This window comes from Lampris incognitus, chromosome 14, assembly GCF_029633865.1.
Source record: "Lampris incognitus isolate fLamInc1 chromosome 14, fLamInc1.hap2, whole genome shotgun sequence".
In the NCBI taxonomy this organism is placed as follows: Eukaryota; Metazoa; Chordata; class Actinopteri; order Lampriformes; family Lampridae; genus Lampris; species Lampris incognitus.
Window position 1 is genome coordinate 8,206,802 of NC_079224.1, and position 10,000 is coordinate 8,216,801.

A 10,000-nucleotide genomic window follows, 5' to 3' on the forward strand; every position below is an offset into this window, starting at 1 on the left:
ATGTGGATTTCGGAAGCAAACTCATCCCACACTGATTGGATGAAAGTTGGAAGTTTCAACGGTAATCCAGCCAAGCCTCACGTGCAGCAGGTGAAGTGGGACACTGCCGCGCGTGACGCTGGAAAGCTTGAATACTCGCCGAACGTATGTTGACAGACGGACAGGGGCATGCTGGGAAATTTAGTCCTCATTGCTGAGATCGCACACGTGGGTGTAGTGACTTCTCTCCATCCCTGTCCAAACTAGCACGGTCATATTCCTCCTCCCCCCCCCCCGCCCCCTCTCTTTTATATCGTTGGCAGGGTCCGCAGACAGACAGATGTGCTCATCTGATGTCTTTATTGAGTCACAAAAGCAGAACAGGCATTACTTTCTAACTATTAAAACGTGTTCGATGGGATCTCAGGGTGCGTGTAATTTCTCCGAGCCAGGCCCAGATCAGGGACCGCGTTTCCTAATTCAGGTCTACACAATCATGGCTACCTTTCTGCATGTGAAGGCCCGGCATAACAAATGTGATTTCACAAGAGAGGAGACTTGGCAGGCGGGAGCGCTCCGAGAGCGAGCGAGAGAGAGAGAGAGAGAGAGAGAGAGAGAGAGAGAGAGAGAGAGAGAGAGAGAGAGAGAGAGAGAGAGAGAGAGAGAGAGAGAGAGAGAGAGAGAGAGAGAGAGAGAGAGAGAGAGAGAGAGAGAGAGAGAGAGAGAGAGAGAGAGGAGCATTCAGGGGCAACGACAGGAGAGGAGGAAGAGAGGAGGAAGAGGACGTCTGCTGCCGGACAGCACTCCGGTGGTCTCCCTTTCAAATCCCCAGAGGATCGACCTGGGCTGTCAAACTCACAAAAGGAACAAGACGCAACCCCCCCACCCCCACCCCTCACACACACACACACACACACACACACACACACACACACACACACACACACACACACACACTATTTCTTCCAGCACTGTAACACAAGAGTATTAAAATCCAAGCGAACACTTTGAATGTTTTGATGGTTACGCCTCCACACACAACCACATGCACACACACACACACACACACACACACACACACACACACACACACACACACACACACACACACACACACACACACGCGCACACACAGACATGCCCCAACACACACAGAGACACTAAAACAGCGTTCACCGTTTTATGAATCCCCAGCTGAAGGTCTTTGTTCTGGGCGGTGGTCGAGGTCTGTGTCCAACCCTTTAATTCTTTCTTTCACCGGGAAACATGTTTGTTTTTATTAAAATAAATGTTATCAACTTGATGTAATTATAGATTAGACTAAACTGAATTAAATGTTATCAAATACCTTTGAGGCATTTAGTCTTTTGGGGGGGGGGGTATTAAAAGCCTCTAACTTACGAGGGCTCACTTTCAGCACTGATGATACCTTAACAATAATAATAATAATAATAATAATAATAATAATAATGATAATAATAACAACAACAACAATAATAATGGTAACAACAACAACAACAATAATAATAATAATAATAATAATGGTAACAACAACAACAACAACAACAATAATAATAATGGTAATAATAGCAACAACAACAATAATAATGATAATAAAATGGTAATAACAACAACAATAACGATAGTGGTAATAACAACAACAACAACAATAATAATAATAATAATAATAATAATGATAATAATAATAATAATGGTAATTATAGCAACAACAATAATAATAATAATAAAAATGGTGATAACAACAACAATAATAATAATAATAATAATAATAAGAAATGTTAAACAACCAAATTGAATGTGAATTTAAAAGATTACAAATTTCTGAGATTAAAAAAAATAAATGGACTGCATTTTATATAAATATGTCTGTCAGAGATACAGACACGTTTTGCTTTGTGTGGATTTGTAACGTTTTGTATCTCTTGTTGCTCCTCTTCTTACAATGTGTAACGTGCCTGGCTTTTGTCACTGCATTATTATTATTATTATCATTATTATTATTATTTCTATCATTTTATCACTATGCTCATTATTATCCTTGATGATGTTGTTACTGTTATTACTTTTATTATTATTATTATTTATAAAGAGAAATAAATTAACGCCAATTAAGGTAACAAGGATGAAATTTAAGAAAAGTCAGTGATTATTTGGAGGGATGTTGTGAATCGGAGTTTGAAGGAGTGATTTAAAATATAATATTACATTTAGCAGCCAAGTTATTCCCAATCCTCGGATGTCAGGCAGCAGGACCCTGTTCATCCTGAGCAGGCGGAGGGGGAGGGGGAGGGAACAGAGAGCAAAAATGCACTGCTTAGTAGAGAGACTAAAATCCATTACTTTCTATGAAAATGAATTACTCCATGCAGATTCGTCAGTCACATACCTGCCTTAGTCGACGAAAGTTCTCGTATATTCATTTTGACGAGCAGTTCAATGATTCTGACACTCATGCTGAAGTACAATGTGAATGTGGCGTGTGTATGTTTATATATATATATATATATATATATATATATATATATATATATATATGTATATATACATATACATATATATGTGTGTGTGTGTGTGTCAGTGTATATTTTATCTACAGTATTTCGTTGTTTATGTGTTTGGATTACTTTGATTTTTGGTTAAATCATTTATTCGGTGACTTCATATTTAGTTATCTAATTTTTGTTCTATTAGTTGTTTTCCCTGTTCAATAAATTGATTCATTGACCAATAGGCTGAACACAACACAGGTTTTTTTTTTTTTTTGTAATCCTACTCTCACCGAAAAAAAGAAAGAAAACCCGATCTGCAAACCTATATCAGCGAATAGACCTTCAGCTTCCTCACTCAAGCCCAAAAAAAGTGAGCATTTAAAAGTTTGCATATTTCTGTATTTTTATGCAGCGTCATTTCTGCGTCACTTCTAATTTCGGTCATTTCTCTGCAGGCATATCAGGTGATTGAAGGATGTATAGCTAAACAGCAAGGAAAGGAGCAAAGGTGAAAAGAAGAAAAAAAAGGAAAGAGAGAGAGAGAGAGAGAGAGAGAGAGGGGGGGGGGGCTGTTGGTGTGAACCCGTGTTCCATGTGGACTTGACTGGGCTCAGTCCTCTGCTGGGGTTTCCCGTCCATCAGAAACGGAGATGCGCAGACAACTGCGCTGCGGCTCACATAGCGGAGCGGCCCTGCGTTCATGCCATGCTCCTCTGCCGTCACGTGCTGTCACCCCCACGTGCGCTCGCACCGCTCCGGGCGCTGCGTCAGGCCCCGTCACGCGCGGCGGGCTCGACCGCTTGATTTGTTCACATATGTGTTTCACACGGCAACACAACACCGAGGATGTGTTGCCACTGGGTCAACACTATTATCATTATTATCCATTCTTATTATTATTATTATTACTCTTATTATTATCCATTTTTATTATTATTATTATCATTATTATTATTATTACCATCATCAATTTTTATTATTATTATTATTACTCTTGTTATTATCCATTTTTTATTATTATTATCTTTATTACCATCATCAATTTTTATTATTATTATTATTACTCTTATTATTATTATTATCATCATTATTATTATCATTAGTATTGTTATTATCATTATTATTATTATTATTATTATTGTTATTTTATTGTTGTTATTATCATTATTCATATTCTTATTATTACTTATTGAGAGCCAGGTGAATACTAGAAATAATTTCGTTCTGGTTCTAATATTCACTTGTTGGTGTATTGGGTTTTTCTTTCCCATTTTAATGATGGCTCAAGTGTACAAATGTGGCGGTTGTCGCCCATTGTCCTCTAATATCGACCTGTTTCCACTGTTTGACACTTTTACTGTGATTGAGGGCAACACAAATAATAATAATAATAATAATAATAACAGTGAGAACTATATAAAATATATTCTGTCATTCCATAATTATTTTTTTTAATTTCAAATATTGACGTATTTACGTTGTAGAGTTTTTAGCATCACGCTCCCCATAAGTTGCACACTACCTCCAAAAGGAAACACGAGCAAACAGAATCCGACAAATTAGTTTGCTGGTGTAAACTGGTGTAAACTGGTGTAAACTGGTGTACGCTGGTGCAAAGTCATATTTTACTGCAGGCCGGGGGATGGAAAGGGAAAGTGTGAGCTGTCGTTCTGGTGGCCGGCGCCCCGCAGGTACAACAGTGGATATATATGTTCACACGGTCAACAACACGACATATAAATAAACGGATTAATAAAACAAGTGGCTGTGTAGAAGCGGGGCGGTGACTTGCACCGTGGCGAGCTATAATTAGAAGAGCAGTGCGCATAACAGGAGTGGGCTTGGTTTGGAGGTCTCATGCCAAGGCTCTCAGGTTATGAGAAGGTCGCCAGGCGGGCACGGACGTTTCCCCCCCAGTCTGAAACCACACTAGTCCATTATTCCACTGACGCACTACCTTCCAACAGGGCTGCAAGCGAGCCTGAATGTATTCCCCCCCCCCCTCTCCCTCTCTCCCTCTCCCTCCCCCTCTCTCTCTTTAAAGATGCATGCAAGGAGAAAAATCCAAAAGCCCAGATATGTTCAAACGACCGCACCGATGCAGAGAGAGGGCGACTTCAAATCCATCGGTGCCGTGCGTAATGACGGTTTGTCTTGCGGATGCGTAATGATTTAGCCCTGTTTATCCGTCTTGCCCTTTGTTGTTACTCAACCCCCTCCGCGCGGAGGGGGTTTCTTTTTTTCTCCTTGTAAAAAGACAAGTGTTGGACCTCCAACCACTCACTCAGTCGCTTGGTCGTTGGGTTGCAGAGCAGACTGAGCCTGCGTCTACAGACCCCTAATTGGAAACAGATGGCTGCTTTGAGCTTTCTCTCCCTCTCTGCGCACTACACGACCGTGAGCTAAAACACAGCATTTTCCATCGAGGTGACCTGGTCACTCAGCCATACAGGTGCACAGTCTCCGGGGCCACAGAGAGTGTTGCCCCTTCTGGTCTTTCCTGCCCCACCCCCTTGAATACGAAACAGGGGGAAACGGTGAATCCGGCAATGACGCATGGCAACATGTTGGCTTCTGGTAGACTATTGCTCAAGTATTGACCCTGCACCCCCTGTCTGCGTAACACCACAGGGCTATAAATCAATATTCAGCTCCAATCAGTTCATATATTGTAAAAAAAAAAAAAAAGCATTAAGGAGCCCATCTTGTGGAGGCATTAAAAAAAAACAACAAATAAAAACCAAAACAAAACGGGTAACAGTGAAGGCTACGGGGGTCTTCTGGCCTTCCCTGCTCGCGCTGGTGGTCTGATGTTTGGTTTCACACAGACGTGAGAGACGATAATTACAACGCAATTAACCATACAGTTAATTGCGTTGTAATTCACATCCAATCGAGTCATTTCAGGGCCAATATTATAAATCCCAATATAATTTGAAAATACGTCATAGTTTAACAGTTTATGTGTGTATGTGTGTGTGTGTGTATATATATATATATATATATATATATATGTATATATGTATGTATGTCTATATGAAACTATAGCACATTTCAAACTATATTAGGATGTGTAATACGCGCCCTAATATGTCTTGATTAGCCGGTGACGAGTTATGAATGTTGTCATGTGAACGTTGCCTTTTTGGTCATGTTTGGAAACGTCAGCACCTCACACGGAGGCCTTCTCTCCTGGTCCCTGGGGGACCCCTGCCCACGAACGCAGCAGGTAAACACGACCAGGACCTGGTAGAGGACTAATCGGCTCTCCGCGTAAGACGACGGCGAGTTTCCGCGCGGGACGGTGGACGTTTGAAAGACGTTTCCACGCGCCCGGCTGCGCCGAGCCATGGCGGATGCCATGTGGAGGTGCGGATGTTATCATGCGGCTCATAATTAGCGCCTGACACCTAGCGCGTCTGATCAGAGCTCTGGTTTCAAAAGTAGCGTGTTGCCCTTCCTTCAATGGTTACGCGAATTTATGCGATTTCGTTTCGTTGTATATAAAATAACAACATGGGATATGTGCGTCCTCAGATGAGAGCCCAAATCACAGACCCGGAGTCCCCCACGCAGCTCCACGGCTTGTCTGTGCTGTTTGACCCCGGGCACGGAGGGAGAGGGGGAGAAAGGACGCGCGTGCTGACGTGCGTGTGAGTGTGGAGAAAGGACGCGCGTCCTGAGGCGCGTATGAGTGTGGAGAGAGGACGCGCGTGCTGACGTGCGTGTGAGTGTGGAGAGAGGACGTGCGTCCTGACGCGCCATGTGAAGCTGTGCGTTTCCAGGATGGCGTCGGGACGTTTGAGGGGGGGGGGGAGGGGAAGAACGCTGCGTGGACGTGGGGAGAGAATGCGCGTGCTTTCTTCAGGCATTAATTCGGGCAAATGGTTTCCAGGGCAGGGGGAACCTGAGCGTGCTGCTAAACACGTGCAGGCTACAGTACGCATGGCCTATTTGGCACCAATCTATAGTTATGATCCAAATATCGGCCAGATATTTTTTATTTTTTTATTTTTTTTTAGCAAATAACTACACGTAGCGCACAATAGCGGAGCATAACACAAAAAAAATCAAATGCTGATAATCCATATCGTTATTCTGCATGTATACGTCATCGTATCGATCCGCTATACGGAGCCGGTGTTCTGCGCAGCCGCGCAGTGGCTGCGCAGAAGGACGGCGGCCTGCGGAGGTAAACAATACTGCGTCCGCGGGTCCGGTCGAGCGCGCGCTCGCGTCCTGTTATATTGTTGACGGTACGACATCCTCCTCGTTGACCTCCGTCATCCCTCTCCGTCTCCCCTCCGTCTCATGAGAAAGGACTCCGGCGCTGTGATTGGCTTTTATTCCTTCCTGACCTGCTCCGTTCCGCGAGGGCGCCATCAATCTCGAGCCTAACGCGACGTTTGTTTACCGGGGCCTGCTCGGGAACGGATCTCGTGACTTTTATGAGCCTGATTACAGTGCTGGGCCCCAGACTGGCGAGTGGGACCAAAAACCCGCATTTAAAACCAGCCTCGTGAGGAAAACGCCATTATTTTGCCTCCCCCCGCGCGCGCGCGCGCGCGCGCGCGTCTGCGTTTCCATGCGATACTAATAAGGCCTGTTAACGACAGCGGATGAGCTTGAGACGCGGCTCTGTTGCTGACTTCAAATGTGGAACTATTGATATGTTATTTAATCATCCTCATCCTCATCCTCCTCATCCTCATCCTCCTCATCCTCATTACATATATTCCCGTTTATATTATGGGCCAAGAGTTCCGGCTGTTGCCGTCTCGTCTGGGCTTTAGCAAAGCCAAATGAAAAAAAAAAAACCAAATCAAATTAATTAAATAGGATAAAGTCGTCAACGACGCAAACGTTCGTTTGTAAGAAACCGGAAATTGGAATTCGCTGCGAGCAGACAACTTTGCAACCGAATGAACAACTGCAGCCAACAAGAAGCCGCCCCCCCTCCGGGCCGGCCGGCCGGCTCGCCCGCGTCTACGGACCCCCGCTTCGTTTGAGGGCGTCTGCTGATTGGCCCGGCTGCTAATCAGCACGTCTGCGAGGCCTCGCAGCAAACACATGATTACATACACGAAGGGTCTCGGAGTAACGACGGACTGTGTGCGTCCTGCGCAGACCCGGAGGGAGGCCCGGGACCGGGAGACCAGGAGAGCTCTCCTCTTACTGGCTTGTTTCTACTGACTGGGAACCATAACCTCTGTCTTTCTTTTGAGGGGGGGGGGGTCTACCCGAGTACTTAACACACTCTTACCAGCCAGAGCTACCTGGAACTCATCAAATTATTATTATTATTATTATTATTAATAATATTAGTATTATTATCATTATTAATTTGCCATTTTACGCACAGTTATAACGCGGGAAAGAAACAAGCTGTATTAAGCAGTGATCAGCAGGACTGTATTATATTTAAAACACGCACGTGAGCGGGTGGGGGGTGACGGGAAATGCCGGCTCGTGCGGAGCGCTGCTTTATGGCTTTATTATCGGAGGTCATCGAATGCGAATAAAAGTGATGTCCGTTAGTCTCTCGGTAGAATATTTAACATTCAACCAAGACGTTAGTCCCTATTAAAGGACACCCTGCCGAGCGTCGTCAGGGTAACATCGTTTCTCACGCGCTTCGTTGTGTGACTTATGTGTAGTTGGCTGTTTGTGTTTCTTCTTCGTCGTTTTCTGGGGGTTTTATGTTCAGCACTGAGATGCGGCCTCAGCCAGGCGTCCAGGAAGGGCCCGCCAGTGACGTTTGAGCGTATTCGCGGGGAGTGTGTGTGCGTGTGTGCGTGTGCGCGCGTGTGCGTGCGTGTGTGTGTGACTGCAGAGAGATGAGACGTGTAACGCGGACTATCCTCGGCACGCCTGGTATCGTATTAACTCGGCGCTGGGGGATGCGCACCGTAAACACACGTGCTCATCCAAAACAACGGAGGGGCCCCGTTTCACAAGCGAGGCCCTGTTTTCAGTCAAAACCCCCAAAACCAAAAAAAACAAGGGGGGGAGGAGGGGGGAGGAGGCCCCCCCCCCCCCCCGAGGTCAACACGATGTCAGATTCGTCTCCTGCGTCTGACAGCGGCGGACGTCTAACACCTCAAAGTCAAATATTCCCTCCACACAGAAACCTGCAGCACCCCCGAAACACACGCACAGCCGCCTCTGGAGCCTGCGCCCTGACGCGCACACGCACACGCACACGCACACGCACACGCCAACCTCGCCGGCCGGGGCCCCCGACCGGCAAGATAGGGAGGAGGGTTTCACAAATTCGCCTAAATGTGCGTATAGAACCGATCCACTACGGCGTCTCCGAGACTCGTTTATCGCTCCCTGGACGGGGAGGAACCGGCTCCGGGAACCGGCTCCGGGAACCGGTCCGAGAACCGGTCCGGGAACCGTGAGAACCTTTCCTTACGCACGCCGCTGCGCATTCTCAACGCAAAGCCGTGACTTTTACCTTTCAAACGCCACTAAAAAAAAAAAAAAAAAAAAGGTAACCCCCCCTCCCTCCCCTCCTCACCCCCCCCTCCCTAATGTAATGGCGTGGGGGGGAAAACCCAGTTAAACCCCTCTCCAAAGCCCGCACAGGGCCCGTCCCCGGAGCCGGACTTGGTTTCACTACGAGGCCCCGTTGACCTCCAACACCAACCTATCAGGCGTCACCAGCCTCCACCACCACCACCTCCACCTCCTCCACCACCGGGGGACACGCGCTAAAATCATGTAAAGAAAATTAAAAAAAAAACCAGGCGTGACTTTAACCTCACATTAAATGAGCATTTATTTAAAGAAACAAAGCAAATCCTTCAGCATACTACGTGTCAACAAGTGAAGAATCTGTGAAATAGTAACGACGGTATACTCGTTCCTGTCTTCCTCTTTATGGCGGAACATTATGGGACAGTTAAAGCAAAGTCAATTCAACAACAACAACAACAACAACAACAACAACAAACAAAAAACAAAAAAAAACAAAAAAAGAAACACTTTCTTCGGGTGTTTGGTCCATAATATCCAGATACAATTTAGAAATAAATTACTATATGCAATTTACACGTCATATTATGCCCACGGAAAAGCGACGCTTCTTCCTCCCTACGGGGTGTCATGTAAAAGAGCGGCGGAGACTTACGTGTCATTCCGAGTAACACTTTTTTTTTTCGCTTTTTTCTTTTTTTTTCTTTCTTTCTTTCTTTCTTTCGTTTATCGTCCACCGAGAGCAAAGTCTTTCTTTCCGCGTGGTCTGTCCGAGCCAACCGCGTCGGACCGCCGGGTCCGTGCGGGTCCCGCGGGGGCGGCCGAGGCGGAACAACCCCGCGCCCGGACCGACGCATAGAGAGAGAGGGAGGGTTGGGTGGGTTGGGGTTGGGGTTGGGTTGGGGGCGCGCGCGCGCGCGGGGACGCCGCGCCCGCGTGTCTCCTTAGCCGGGCCCCGCTGGGTCAGAACTTGCTGCAGTCGTACACGAAAGCCCCCGACGTGCGGTAGATGGGCTGGCTCGGCGGGA

General features: G+C 46.1%; 1 protein-coding gene across 1 annotated transcript in view; it reads right to left on the reverse strand.

Moving 5' to 3' along the window:
* Nucleotides 1-9,264: 9,264 nt before the first annotated feature.
* Nucleotides 9,265-10,000, reverse strand: part of foxc1a (forkhead box C1a) — a 2,465-nt gene continuing 1,729 nt past the window's right edge. The window contains exon 1 of the mRNA XM_056293449.1: nt 9,265-10,000. This exon is cut by the window's right edge and continues 1,729 nt beyond it. Within this exon, the coding sequence (XP_056149424.1) occupies nt 9,936-10,000 (65 nt within the window). The 3' untranslated portion in view covers nt 9,265-9,935.